This window comes from Spodoptera frugiperda, chromosome 20, assembly GCF_023101765.2.
Source record: "Spodoptera frugiperda isolate SF20-4 chromosome 20, AGI-APGP_CSIRO_Sfru_2.0, whole genome shotgun sequence".
In the NCBI taxonomy this organism is placed as follows: domain Eukaryota; kingdom Metazoa; phylum Arthropoda; class Insecta; order Lepidoptera; family Noctuidae; genus Spodoptera; species Spodoptera frugiperda.
This window is the reverse complement of record NC_064231.1, coordinates 7807217-7821505: the sequence shown is the minus strand read 5'-3', so window position 1 is coordinate 7821505 and position 14289 is coordinate 7807217. Positions and strand designations below refer to the sequence as shown.

General features: G+C 35.2%; 3 protein-coding genes across 3 annotated transcripts; 1 reads left to right on the top strand and 2 right to left on the bottom strand.

Moving 5' to 3' along the window:
- Positions 1–64: 64 nt before the first annotated feature.
- LOC118281636 (beta-1,3-glucan-binding protein) lies at positions 65–4256 on the bottom strand. The gene is made up of 9 exons (XM_035602265.2): positions 4105–4256; positions 3590–3780; positions 2836–2990; positions 1785–1948; positions 1462–1583; positions 1182–1311; positions 861–1009; positions 441–542; positions 65–275 (listed from the first exon to the last, which is right to left on the bottom strand). Exons 2-9 carry the CDS (start codon positions 3776–3778, stop codon positions 159–161), a joined length of 1128 nt encoding a protein of 375 aa, XP_035458158.1. The 5' UTR covers positions 3779–3780; positions 4105–4256; the 3' UTR covers positions 65–158.
- A 1096-nt stretch (positions 4257–5352) lies between these two features.
- Positions 5353–8504, top strand: LOC118281619 (m-AAA protease-interacting protein 1, mitochondrial-like). Its single transcript, XM_035602242.2, has 4 exons — positions 5353–5564; positions 5754–6200; positions 6381–6579; positions 7640–8504. Exons 1-4 carry the CDS (start codon positions 5562–5564, stop codon positions 7822–7824), a joined length of 834 nt encoding a protein of 277 aa, XP_035458135.1. The 5' UTR covers positions 5353–5561; the 3' UTR covers positions 7825–8504.
- On the bottom strand, positions 8499–14144 carry LOC118281624 (lipoamide acyltransferase component of branched-chain alpha-keto acid dehydrogenase complex, mitochondrial). The gene is made up of 9 exons (XM_035602251.2): positions 13780–14144; positions 12049–12218; positions 11096–11283; positions 10618–10739; positions 10067–10312; positions 9425–9691; positions 9070–9198; positions 8914–8985; positions 8499–8834 (listed from the first exon to the last, which is right to left on the bottom strand). Exons 1-9 carry the CDS (start codon positions 13858–13860, stop codon positions 8670–8672), a joined length of 1440 nt encoding a protein of 479 aa, XP_035458144.2. The 5' UTR covers positions 13861–14144; the 3' UTR covers positions 8499–8669.
- Between the last annotated feature and the right edge of the window lie 145 nt (positions 14145–14289).

Sequence of the window (14289 nt, the reverse complement as noted above, 5' to 3'; positions counted from 1 at the left end):
TATCTGCATCTCTTTCTTTGGCACGAACTAGGCTTGGGTTGCTAAAATTAATAAAAAAAGAAAATACTTAAAAATAATGTATTGCAATTTCAGTCTTATTGTGCACTTAATAGGATATTATTTAGCAGTACACTTTTGACTTGTAAGTAGATGTTCGTTTACAAAGCCCAGATGCGGACGTAGTCGACTTGCATGGATGCGTCCGATCCATCGTTGACATTCAGGTTCCAGGTGTTCAACCAAGCTGATCTCGCGTTCCAGAAGTCTCTTGCGGCCTATGATAAGATGTAGAAAGACATTTAGTATATGTATAAAGTACAATTTTATTTGGAAAAAGCGCATAATCGCGGGAAGATTTACAATTAGTAATAGGTTGAAATAGAAAGGGAGATTTTTTTCGTTAAAACACAAATTAATAAGAAATAATTGAAGATGCTTACGGTTGGTGATCCGTTCCACCAGGGTTTGGGTGATGGGTTGCTGACGCCATCAGGGAAGAATCCGTTGGTACCACCGACAGCCACATTCATGATAAGGTAGAACTGAAATGAACAGTCGATTAATCTCTCAGTGATTTTAACAAAACAATGATCAAAGAAGACAATGTTAAAGACAACATTTTAAAAATACATATATTTTTTATAAGTACATATAGTTTGCTATTTTCGCCTAAAAATAAAACAAACAAACTCCTTATGAACAGGGGCTCGAAGAACTTAGATCATCAAATGTTTAGCTATTGATTGTCCCTTGGTGTGAGTTTTGGACACTGGGGTTTAACATTTTATTTGTGTATGACGTATGTACCACGCTTGAGTGCGTGTGATATCAAAATTTTTTAGGTAGCCTTCCATCCTTACCTTCTCATCGAAAGGCGCCATTCTGCTTCCGAATCTCCATGGGTTCTCAATGTTAGGGTTGCTGTTGAAACCACCGTATTCCCAGAAGCCGCCATTGCCGGGGGTTACACGTCCAAGCTCCATGTCGTCGATACTGAATCGCAAGTAAGCTGTGAAGACATTCCATTAGATGTTATTTAATGCTATACACACGATTTTAAATCTTATAGTCTAGAAAGTTAGGTTTACTTTTTAATGATTGCAAAGATGTAATTTAATTCACACGATTTTAAGTCTTACGATATTGAAAGTTAAGTTGACTTTTAAGTGTTTGTAACTTACTTGGTGTCCATTCAAGTTGGTAACGGTGGAAGTTGCTGTTGTAGCCAGCAGGGTTCCTTCTGACCCAATGGGCGCGCTCCCAACCGTTCATCGCTGGGTAAGGTCCGTAGTGCAAGGTTGAACCTGCTTCCTGTAAATAATCATAAAATGACATTCCAATTCAACTGCCCATTTCTGATGCTTTTTAGGAGGTCAATAGTAACTAAACTAAACAGTATAAATAAATGATTATTAAGTTCAGCATTATCTATCGAATGGTGAAGGATTGCTTTCTTTTTACCTGTGTACCGATATGGACACCATTGTGGAACATGTTACGGTTGCCTCGGGACTCAACTAAGTCAATCTCTCCTGATGCGGGCCAAGTGCCGTAAGTGTTGTACGCAGGCATCAACCAGATAGCTATAAAAAGAAGAAAACATTGTGATATAATATACTTTGCTAATTTTCCGCGATTTTAAGGTAGGGCACATGTCCCAAAAACTGACTACCTATTTAGGTATCTTGTGAATTGGATCTCAGAGTTTTACAGTCTCAAATATACGAAGTAGGAACTCAATTATACAACAAAAAAGTTTAAAATATTACGAGTATACAACTTACCTGGCCACAGCCAATCTCCGGCGGGCATTTTAGCGCGGACTTCGAGGCGTCCGTAACGGAAGCTGAAGGAATTGACGGTACGGACACGAGCACTCTTGATTGGGTTCAAAATGTTGGTCGGTGTGCCTGTTCTCTCGCAACCCCACCATTGTGGATTTGTGCATCTATAAAAATAAATGAAGTTAGTATTCATTAAAGCGGATAAACTATACACAATATGTGGTTCCTGCCTACCTTTACAAAATAAAGGCTAGAGGCGACTAGGGTGAGATAACACATGTAAAAAGTTGGCTGATGAGAGATTTGTAATTCAACCCTTGTTGAATTTGGCTCAAGCATGTTATAAACCGATAAAACTACGTTCCTATTTTGAGCGTGTGTTATTATTGCTGCAAAGCAGTTTATCTATAAGTACCTAATCAGCAGATTAGTTACTAATAATCAAGACAAGATTCCATTAATTTTAGCTTCTGTGGTACCTAAAATGATATGATAAGTGTTTAAGTAATCAGCTGCAGTACTTTTATATACCTAGTCGTTATGACCACAAGAAAGTCGCTACCGCAATCAGAGATCGGGCATCATTTAAGAGGATTATTAATTAGTGTACCTACATTACCTATATACCTATTATCAATTTAATAATACTTAATCCTTTTGAGACGTGCGCTTTCGTTATCGGATTAGCATAAAATAATGTGGTTTTGGGTTTTTTTGTGTACATTGCTCTCATGGAGAAAAGTATAGAGAAGTGGGTGGTCGTGTTGTGTCGCCAAAAGAGAATATATTTGTCACTAGGGACTTTCAAAGATCAGGCAGCAGCTCACTTTGATAAACTGAGTTTTTTATATGTACTACGATTTTCTTCACAAACTATTTATACAGTATAGTGGTTTCATTTAAGAATCCCTGGTATATACTCTCGGATTTCAACCCTTTGCGCCAACCCTGGTACTTAACATATGGTAAACCCATTTTATGAAGGCTCTGATCAACAAATGACGATGACTCTATGTTTAGAGTTAAACAAGTAAATGAAATGATTGTTTACCTATCAGCAGGAGCACCACCCTCGACGTTCCAGTGTCCAGATGAGAGGAAAGCTTCTCCGAACTCGTCTGATGTTAGAGAGGGACGGATGAACAAACTTCCACTGCGCACGAAAGAGTTGGTGCGATTGTTGCCGTAGTATTGGAACTCCCAGTTCTAGAATGAAATAACACAATTATAGGATTATTTATGTTTGTAGAACGAGACGCGTTAACGCGGCTGTTTGTAAGGAAATCAATCCGGTAATATTTTGTGCACTACTAGTTATTCGGACAATTCCGGAAAGCATTGATTTAGTCACTCCGCATTAGGTAGGTCATACAGTTTCCGCATTTATTTGAAGAGATGAAGTTGTTTTTTGTCCGTAAAAAGTTGCGGGTATGGGAACGAATCTCACTAACAATTAATAAAGTACCTATGTATGACCATAATGGATGGAATAATTTTTTTTTTTTTAAAACGTTGCCCCACACTAGGATTTTCTCCTGTGTCGTGGGTGCGTTTACAAACATACAAGTTCACATGCACATTACACCCAGACACGAAACAACAATTTGTGGACCACACAAAGAGTTGCTCCGTGCGGGAATCGAACCCGCTACCCGTTGCGCGGCAGCCAGTTGCCCAGCCACCGCACCAACCGTGCAGTCAATTGGAAAGGGAGCTATAAGCTATAGTGCTAGAGCACTTGTGAATCATCTTGCAGGTAAGATTCAAAATGTCCTATAAAAAAATCAGTGCCATTAAATACTTACACCACCACCAGCTAAAGTGTTCTCGTGCTGCCATTTCTCGAGGTCGAAAGTGTCGAAGTCATCAGCGAAGATGAGAGCACCAGAGCAGACGGTGACCGGTGCGTGGGTACCACTGACGGTGGTCAAACTGGGGGTGCAAGCCGCGCCTAGCGACGCGATCGCCAATACTCCGGCTAACACCGACCACATCTCTGTAATTTATAGGATTTTATTAGAGTTAGTTTTATCCCAAATTTTCACAGTTGGTTCGCAGGTAGTTAGTATTAGAGCAGTGGCTATACTTAGATAAATTCTACATCTTAAACACAAGATATAATCAGTCCAGACTTTGTGTTTAATGTTAGTATTTAAAAAATAAAAAAATGTATATACGTTACGGCGCTATATGAGGCCCTGCAATGGAATCAAATACTAGGCCGATAAAGTTCTAGAGACATTCGTAATTTTATATTTATCTTTATAAAAAGATCTTAATAACAAATTATCTTACGAAATCAATAAAACAAAACACTTACCGATGAAAATTTTGCCGAAACTGAGCAAGTATCTGCACTATCTTGAATTTATACGTACTCAGCACATAGATAATATGACACTTGGATCAAGATTAAGGCTATGGACACACGGTAGTAATGTTATTGAGACGGACAAAAAAGCTGACGATAAGAAACAATTTTATATAAAAATAACCTTTCCAATTGATTTCCAACGCCTGTCGATGATACCGTGTAGCACTGGCTTAAGATAATTATCAAATTGCAATCACAATCAATTTTGTTATTAAATAAGCGTACTGTGATTAGGGTAATTAATACTACGATTGAATGATTTATGATTCTGTTCGAATCACAAGGAACAACGGTCTGTACTGTCATTAGCACTGTGTTACTTATTTATTGTAAAGTATAGTAAAGCGGGAAATCACACTGCGGTCATAGAAACCCAACCAAGTGGAACCGAAACATTTTATTCAATTGCACGACCATGTGACGCTATTGAATAGTCATATATACTAATACGTATGAAAGTATTTAAATCTCATATAACAATCTATAATAGATAATAGACCATATTGTTATGTTTGTATGGTTGTTTTCAGATTACATGACAAAACTTATCTATCTAAATTTTATTTTTGTTTTCCTTAGTCACGATATTGAATAGAGTCAGTACGTAAGTACCTACTTAGCTACATAGTATATAATTATAGATTACGTATTTTATCTATCTGCGTCCAACTAGGTTTTTCCTAATCCCAATATTTATATTTAAAAACTGAAGGTTTTCCATTCATTGATTCTTTTATTCTAAAGTTTTCGCCAGTTTTGACCTTTGCCTTGGTGGGAGGGGAGACCATTCAAAACTTGTAGGTCTAAATAGTTACTTTAACTTTTTAAATGTGAATACAAGAAGTATGTAAGGATTGTAGCGGGTAGGAACCATGTTCTATTAGGAGTTTATATTGATCCTAACTTATTGACCAGGAAAATAATCCTAAATCTGCGTAGCAAACTATTTACTGAATACTACAAAAGAAATATAGATTTTTTAAACTTCGTTAGTAGAGATATCGTCCAAGATGCTTTGAAGATGCGTAGGATTTGTGCCATGAAATGCTTTCACACAAAGTTTGTTGTACAAAATTTTTAGCAAGTGTTTATTTACACGATCACTGTTACAATTTACATAAAAAGGTCTATCTTATTTATAAGAAACTTTACTAACCATTAGGTAGATTAAAAGTAAAATTTCGACAAATAATTTATGTCAAAATGACTTTAAAATTACACAGAAACCATAAAATTTTTCGTGACACATTTTAGACAATATGGCCATTTAATTTATTTAAATACATTTTATACAAATTTCAGTGCAAAAATTTCAATCTGACGTAATATATATAAAAATGGAAAAGATCACTGCTTATCAGGAGTATAATAATTGGAAACACTGAGTAAAATGCCATGGAGTTATGGTGAGTCTTCATTAATACCAAGAAAACTAATCCTTACTAATATTTCAAATGAGAAACTCTGTTTGTTTGTTTACTTGCCTTTCCTTCATGCGGTGTGTTCAAGAATACCTGCACTTAAATCTCGTATATTTAAGAACTCAAACTTCTTAACTTTTCAGCAAATTACAAACCTTTTTATATGGTTTTCAGATGGCATCACCAATAATTATCCTTCCGAGGCGTATGTGTCCAGTTGCAACACGTGTCTTTGCAACAAATTTTCACAGTCTTTGTTGTTTAACTAAAAATATCCCTGCTATATCACACAATCCCATTCCAAACTATATATTAAATACCAACTTCTATAATCAGTCTCTTGAATTTCGGCAACTAGAGCCTCGGAGAAATGATTGCGGCGATGATAAATTTATTCAACCTGCAAAGGGTTCTCTAAGCTTTATCAAAGAGTTTCAAAGGTCCTTTGGATTTAGCAGTAGAAACGACAACCCCCAAAAAAACCGAAAGAGGCGAGTGCCCAGGTTAATTTTATTGCAAAATCCTTTTACATGGTTAATGATAAAAATTGACTTCAGCGTCCTTCGAAATATTTGGGATCCGTCATTTCATGAGCGAGACTTTAAATTTGGGACCAAACAGGTGTTGTAAACTTTTATTATATATGTTTATATCTAAGATTTAACTAAATACAAGATAACAATGTTTTTTTTTGTTGTTAAAAACATATTCATTAAGGTCATATATCATCTATTAGTGGTTATAGATTGCATTGGTGTTATTTTCTCGTACTTCTATTAAAACTTGTATCTATTTCGTCAGGCTATATCAAGAGTGACACAAGTCATTAGTTCGGGCCAGCTAAAGGAGCTTAATGGCTTGTTGACAAAAGCAGCGCGGCTGAGTTTGATGCGAGAATTAGATCGCAACTGGGGCGAAAAGCAGCGCTCCCTACTAGCACTCAAAAATGATGATATACAAATCTCATCCCCTCGCAAAGTTTATTTTATTAGGATAGGTGGTAAGTAGGCTTTATTTTACCTTTACAGATCTGCCTACATATTTAATAACTTCATAGATAAGTAGCTTCTAGAAAAACCTTCTAGAAAACTTAGTAGTGGAAGTGTTTGTGTTACATAATTTAAAAAAAACTGCACTGAATTGAATGATTCTTTATACGTATCTATTGTTATCAGTGTTACTTAGGAGTAGGTACAAACTTTACAATATTATACACAGGTAGCAACGTATGTACTTAAATAATATTACCACTCATTGGTTATTGTTTTATTATATCACATTTAAGGCGATGGAATAATAAGATTAGATAGAAATGTTTGCTTAAGTAGGTAATTGATGCAATGATTTAATTTGATATTAAAGATTCCATTAAATTTAATCTCTGGATAAGATAATTAATTCCCCTAGAGTGTTGTATCCCCTTAAATTTTGAATGATCAAAGAATATATGTCGTAAATGGTGTTAGTTTCGACCGAGTCCTATCTTTGATGATAGACGTCAATAGACTACAATAGTTTTCTTGCCTAGCAGGTTACGAAAGTAATCGTACCTAACAGGCCACGTAGATTTCTGTTACTACTTGGCTACCAAAGTTTCCGTACCTACTATGCTACGGAAGTCTCCGTACCTAATAGGTTATGGAAGAGCGCGGCTTGCTCCTAATGTAAAGCAATCGCATTACATTATGCTTTACAACAAGCTCGTCTGTTACGAGAGTTCGAGAATCAAACTTTTTTAAATAAGGCGAATGTGTGAAAATCTTTGTGCAATTACGTAAACTGAGTTATAATCAAATACTCTGTGCTGAATACAGGTCAAACTGAGAACCTAATTTTTTTAGAAGTTTATCTTTATTCTTTACTGTACCAGGATTTGAAAACTGCATACCAACCAACTGTAATTAATTGTAAAGATATTTATGATACGTAATATTAATCTAGAACTGATAAGTTAATGGATTTATCCGATATCGACGGATTTTACTTGATAAACGGTATTAAAAATCAAAACAAATGTAACTTTAATTTATGTGTTCAATAAATTTAATTATATTTTTCAGAAAAGAAATTTTGTGATGTGGATATGGCGTTTTTGGCGTTAAAATGGGCTCCAATCAATAGCATTGAGGCTCTGATATTTACTGAGATATTTGCCAGATTTCATCGTGAATATACGCCACACTGTATTCCAGAATGGACCATAGCTTACTTCAAGGTCACACGTTTTGAAGTACTACGGCGATAATTGGATACGATTCATATAGGATTATTGTAATTTGTAAATCTTGGGGGTTTTTGGAAAAAATAGCGATGGCACTTCATTTACCCAACAATTTCTTGTAACGTCAGTTTAAATATAAGTTTAAAACCCCCATGAAGAATGACGACTAAATTATGAATGACGTTGACGACACGTTCACGACGAAAAATACCTAGTTCATTCCTTAAATCTATGGTAGAACATGTTCGTGTCAAATGTTGACTAATTTATGAATCGCATCGTAATCTCCAAGAATTGGTTTTTAGCAGACATCGTCGGTACTGGTCTAATGTAAAATCTAAAAGATATGGCAAATTTTTAAGATGGATTTTTTATACATGAGTGTATTGGTACTTTTAAATCTGTACTGGCTACAAAAGCTAGGCGGAATGTAAGGAATCACCATTTAGGAGTTTTCGACTGGAGTTATGTTTCTGCATTTCTATGTAAGACCTTTAGTAGCGCGCATCATGTTCCAAGCACGGTGATCGCCACTTATTCGTTTTTCAAATTATTTAATCTGGTACTTTTTAAGCATAGGTGCAGAATACATAGACTACTGTCATACTTCTAAGCAAAGAGTATTTTCCCCTAATAGGTTCCGACTGGCTTTTCTGTAATTTGTCTAAACGTGTTACTTTTAAGAATAAAACTATCAATCGTAATTCACGCTTTTATTTAAAAAAATAAAACAAGCATTTAAAAAACATTGTGTAGGTTCTTTTAAAATTTTGAAACATGTAACGAGGTTTAATATAAGTTGGAAAGAATTAACCATGGATTTTTTAAATTTGTATCTATATAATAAAAAATACTTAAAACTATATTTCCTATAAGTCCAGTAATAGCGTGTATGGGTTTTCGAGGTAGTTCTTTAGGTGATTTGAGAAACGTGCCATGGTGACGCCATCTATGACTCTGTGGTCTGCTGAGAAACTCACTGTGAGTATGTGAGCCTTTCTTATATTGCCTTCCGCATCGAACCTTGGTAGTACCTGGAACAAGATATTATTTAATTTATTGTGGAACTTATGAAATTAATGGGTATAAATAAAATAATGAAGTTTTACGTACCTGTATTTTTCCAAGTGCACCAATAGCTACTTGAGGTGGCAATATAACAGGTTTGGTGTAGGTCCCGCCAATCTAAAATTTTCAAATTAATGTTAACATTATTTACCATACATTTGATCTAATTTTGGCTGTGTGCAATTATACGAATCTACTTACAATGCCAATGTTTGATAGAGTAAATGTTCCCCCAGATATTTCGGCGAGTCCTAGTTGTCCTTTAGATCCTTTTTCTTGAAGAGTATTGAGTTCACGAGCTATGTCGAGTATAGTTTTATTTTGTACATTCTGGAAATAAAGAACAAAATTAAGATGAGATCCGAAAGAAAAATCGGATAAGATGGTTAAAAACTAGGAAACTTAAGTAAAACGGGGTGATACAATTGAATAGATGAATAGAGACAAGAATAGGGTGAATAGATGCCAGAATATTTTCCCAACATTTATTCGCCCCTCTTCTGTACCTATCTATTCACCCCTCGAATTCTATTCACCCCGTTTTACGGTATTTTACCTTAATAACAGGAACTACTAAACCATTTGGTGTGTCCATTGCTACTCCAATGTTGTGACTTGCTTTGTAAGTGAGATGTTCACAAGTGCTGTCCAGACTGCTGTTCAGTATGGGAATGTTTTCCAAGCCTAGGGAAGTAGCTTTGATAATGATTGGCATGTACGTCAACTTCACTCCCCGAGATAGTGCAATGTTCTTCAACGCTTCACGGGATTCGACTAATTTGGAAACATCGTATTCGTCGCTGTAACCGAAGTGTGGAATTTTCTGGAAAAAGTAACATGCGTATAGGTTATTTTCTTCAAGGGGAATTAAAAGGTAAAATAGGACGCCAAAGCAACAAACAAAAAGCTTAAGCTCGCTACTTGAATGCAGGCCATGAATTAGTTTGCATATATAATCTTTTTGTGGTCGTACATAAGGCCAGCTGTAATTTCTCAGCTCTAATAAAGGCTTGATCAATAAGCTCACCCCTATTACACATAACACAACACAAATGGTGAAAATTGGGTGTACATTATATGTATAGGGGCAATTACGTGCCGTAATGTGCACCTCTGCCTACTCCTTCGGAGGTAAAAAGGCGTGACTAATTTTTGTTTTTATAAATTTTGTTCATAAAGGCTAGTTACTTTTTCTTACCATGGCTTCAGTCATCGATTTCACCATGGCTTTAGTGAAACCACTAACAGGAACAACTCGGTCTTCCATTAGAACTTCGACTTTGGCTTGAGCTGGAGTCATGGGTATTTGCACAGCAGCCACACTGGTTGGGTCAGGGTCAGTTACTCTGTTCGAACCGTCCGAGTCAATATTCAAGTGGGCAAGCATATCTTCTTTGAGTACTCTTCCATTTCTGCCTGTAGCTTTAACCGTGCTTAAGTCTACCTTAAAGAAAATTAAGTTTTATTAAGCCTTTCACTGCCAAAAAACTGGGAAAGGTTACTCCTCGACTAGCGTTGGTCAGAATTGTCCGATATGGCTTCTAATGTATTAATGTCAATAAAAATATATACCAAAAATATTTAACAATAATCATTCTTGACTGACATTCAAATATCCTGGACGGATTTGGTTGGGTGCCTTCTAATGTAAAAGCAAGTTCATGTCAATGTTAACTTACAAGGCTACAAAAGATATATTTTATCATTGAATAAATTTAATAGGGTAATGTATTGGGCTTTTTTACTAACTTTGAACTGTGCAGCTATCCTCCTAACGGAAGGTGTAGTTAGTACTTTTACTCTTTGGGGCTTTTCTTCTTTTTGTTCCTCTTGACTAGCAACAGCTGGTTTCTGGGTTGATTCGGAAGAACCTGAAAAAATAAGAAAAGAGAAGATGAAATATCGGAAACTCATAGAAATTTAAAAACATGGTAAATATCCCGATCATCTAAAACTCTAAAAATATTATCTAAAACATAGAATTGTAATATCACGTTGAATACTCTTCGTTTGGATCAGAAAAGTAGTTCATTCATATCCACATTCCTAGGTCGTTTTAATTATGGAGCATTTAGAAACTTATTGGGAAACCTTATAACAATGTTGCATGGCTGTATTAAATACTCACTACTATATTCACCAACAATTTTCTAGTACCTAGCTAACCTAACATCCAACTTAAAAACAACCTTAACCTAAACACACCAAGGTTCAAACTGAAACAAACCTTCATCAGCAGCGCCCTGCACTTCGATGTCAACAAGTGGTTGGCCCACCAGCGCCGTCTGGTCTACATCGTGGTAGAGTTTGGTGACCACGCCGTCGTATCGACTGGTGATCGTTACTGCTGCCTTGTCACTCTGCACCTCGCAGATATTGTCGAACTGCTGCACCTTGTCACCGACCTTCACGAACCTGGAAATATGAGGAAAGGGATCTTCAGTTTAATATATACTTTATAGGTTAGTTAATTTAGGTGTTGTTGTTGCAAACACGATTGACAGATTAACAGTTATTCCATTTTCGAAATTATAAGTACGAAGATGCATATAGCGAAAAGTGAGTGAGTGCAGCAGGAGTAGTAACGAGGTGGTTTTTCGTTAGTAAGAATCTGACACTAGCTCTCATCTCACCCAAGGCGAGTAAAGGAATTAAATGATTTTCCTCCCTTAAAAAAGAGGTAAAAGTCGTCAAACACGAACTGAAAGCATATTTACGCTTGTAAAAATCTGACATAACAGACATGTAATAAATAATTATGTTATCTATTATTAACGAAAGATTACGTTGACAGTAACTAATGAACTTTAGCAGTTTCTAAAACAAGTAAATAAATACTGTTTGTACCTAAATGTATAAGTATGATAAATACAGAATTATTACATCATACGCGAGTTGAGCATAATTCCAAAGATAACGTTTATAATAAGGCATTCAATAGAGAGTTAATACGTTAGTATTTCATTATTTATCTAAACCTTGAATCGGCATTTTAAAGACAGGACAAATAGTTGTTTTAATCACCTACTCAAATTATTATAACTTCAATTCCATGCAGAAAAAGGAGCTTGTGATGCGGTTGATTTATGTTTTTGGTGGTCTTCTTTATAATTCTAAATTATTTTTTTCCGCATTACACCAAAGTTTATGTAGGCCTTAAACTTTTGAAGATTTTCTTACCATTCTTTTATAACAACTTCTCGTATTCCCTCACCGATGTCTGACAGTTTGAATGCGACGACTTTGTTGAAAATTTGACTCGTATGAAACTTCCTGTGTCGAAGATGGACTTCGGATAACAGTATACTGCGTTTCAAAATATTCGCTGAACATCTTGATAGTTGCCTCTCCTGAAATTAGAGATAGGATAAAATAAGGCGTATGTGCATGTGCTGAAACAACTATGAATTAATCGGATTTAGTTTGAAAAAATTGTAGATAAATGATAATTATTTATTTTTGCAAATAGGTTACAATGTAACTCTTATACACGTCAATCTTATAAATAATTAGATGAGGCCGACATTTCCTATCGGACTACTCTGAGAAGAAATGCCGAAACAAACTCATAGGTCTTAGTCTGTTTTAAAGTCCAGACAAAATCAATTAAAGAAAAAGTAGCAGAATGAACGTAGTTAGTTAGGTCCGAAGACTTTATTGCTTTATTGCATATCTTACGTTTTTTTAGGATAGCTGCAATATTTTATATAGTATACAGCAATGGACAGTCTTACCACATTAGGTTATTTGTTCCAGACAACTTCACTTTTATGTACTAAATACCAGTAGGTAGTACTAAGTCCGTCAGTAGCATAAATTAGGTTACTGTATATATTTCGCCGGTGAATATGACTTTATGGAGATTAGCATAGGTTATAAATACATGGTATCAGTATCTACGGAAACATGCTTAAATATGTATTCTTCGTTGAAAAGAAGGTAATGAGGCGCAACGGAAATGTATGGCAGTTCCGTTTTGCCTCATTAACATCTGTTCTCACAAATGTACAAGTAGGAACATTGGACTGAGGAACATAGTTTGGTATTCAGGGGATTATTTTCAATTTCTTTTACACATAAAATATAATAAATATTTGAATTGTTTAATGCAATGCAACTGCCTGAATTTCTTTCATTGTTTTGTTTTATTGTTATTATTCTATTACTAACATAGGCTAAGAACATTGTAACTAACAAATTTTAGAAACAATTCTTAAAATAAATTTGATTTGATTTTGATTAATGTTTTTTTAAGATGAGTTGAAGTACTTTGTATTGAGTTAAAGTATATTATTTTTGTACAAAAAAAAATAATTAATAATAAATTTATTTGAACACTGCAATCCTTAAAACTGTTTGAAGTGACGGTAAATCATTTAAACTCATTGCATTTATCTATGTTTACTTTCGCGAAACTAATGTTACCTTGAGGCTTATCTCTTGAAGCACCTCCCCCTGTTATTTGGCAATTAGTTGATAAGCGTAGCGTCTTTTTATAATGTTGTTATCTTATTGCTATGAAGAAACTACTCTGATTTTTGTATGCCACTGATAAAAATATGTAATGTAGGTAATTAGAATGATTACGTTAGTGATTGGGCAGAAGTGACCATGTTTTGTAATATTATTTTTTACTTTAACATTGACCTTCGCAGCGCATTGTATAACGATGCAAATCCCTTGTTAATTTACTAGCATATTGTAAAATAATGACGGATTGACTCGACTTCGTGACTATTTCTAATTTACGATTATCAATCACGCCGGTAACGACACGTTACGACTAACAATTTTGCTAAATTAATTCACTTGTCTATCATTAAACGGACGATTGTACCTAAAACCGGTTTCTTTGCCTCTTTCGGAACAAAATAAACAACGAAATGAATTATGTCTGGTTAAAATACTCACAGTTTGCAACAAAACACACACAGTTCTACACCTGTTGACATTCTTCAAGTTCACAATACACTGTCTCATGAGGAACGACATTATGACTATATTCGTATAAAATTATAAGTAATAAAACAATTTTTCTAGTTATAAATAACAAAGTTTCATGTCGCGGGCCGGCTCTGTTCCACGCCTTCGCAAACACTACTGAATGTTATCAACTCATTATCAGTGGGCTGGGGCATTGATTACCATTTTAAATAATATTATACACGTTAAGTTGAATATGTTGTCAGTATGACGTAATAGGTAGGGGTCATCGCTCGTCTTAGTGTCAAATTGTTAACAACACTGTTATTGAAACTTGTATCACTCATAACGCGGTTTAAAGGGAACTGGTTGTGCACATTACCTTACTTCGTATCTGTATTGCAGTCGCACTCGCATTATAGTGATTGCAGTATGTTGTCCCACTCTTCCTAACCGGTTGTTGTGTGGTTAAACACATGTCATGTTATGCAAGTTAAG

Excerpts from the sequence above, each read along its gene's own strand:
- LOC118281636 (XM_035602265.2), bottom strand. The coding sequence starts at position 3,778 with ATGTGGTCGGTGTTAGCCGGAGTATTGGCGATCGCGTCGCTAGGCGCG. Across the intron at positions 1,010-1,181 it reads CCAACTTGAATGGACACCAA|CTTACTTGCGATTCAGTATC; the intron begins GTAAGTTACAAA and ends ATGTCTTCACAG. Across the intron at positions 276-440 it reads GGTGGAACGGATCACCAACC|GCCGCAAGAGACTTCTGGAA; the intron begins GTAAGCATCTTC and ends ATCTTATCATAG.
- LOC118281619 (XM_035602242.2), top strand. Across the intron at positions 6,201-6,380 it reads TTAAATTTGGGACCAAACAG|GCTATATCAAGAGTGACACA; the intron begins GTGTTGTAAACT and ends CTATTTCGTCAG. Across the intron at positions 6,580-7,639 it reads TTATTTTATTAGGATAGGTG|AAAAGAAATTTTGTGATGTG; the intron begins GTAAGTAGGCTT and ends TATATTTTTCAG.
- LOC118281624 (XM_035602251.2), bottom strand. The coding sequence starts at position 13,860 with ATGTCGTTCCTCATGAGACAGTGTATTGTGAACTTGAAGAATGTCAAC. Across the intron at positions 11,284-12,048 it reads GAAGTTGTTATAAAAGAATG|GTTCGTGAAGGTCGGTGACA; the intron begins GTAAGAAAATCT and ends TCATATTTCCAG. Across the intron at positions 9,692-10,066 it reads AATCGATGACTGAAGCCATG|AAAATTCCACACTTCGGTTA; the intron begins GTAAGAAAAAGT and ends TACTTTTTCCAG.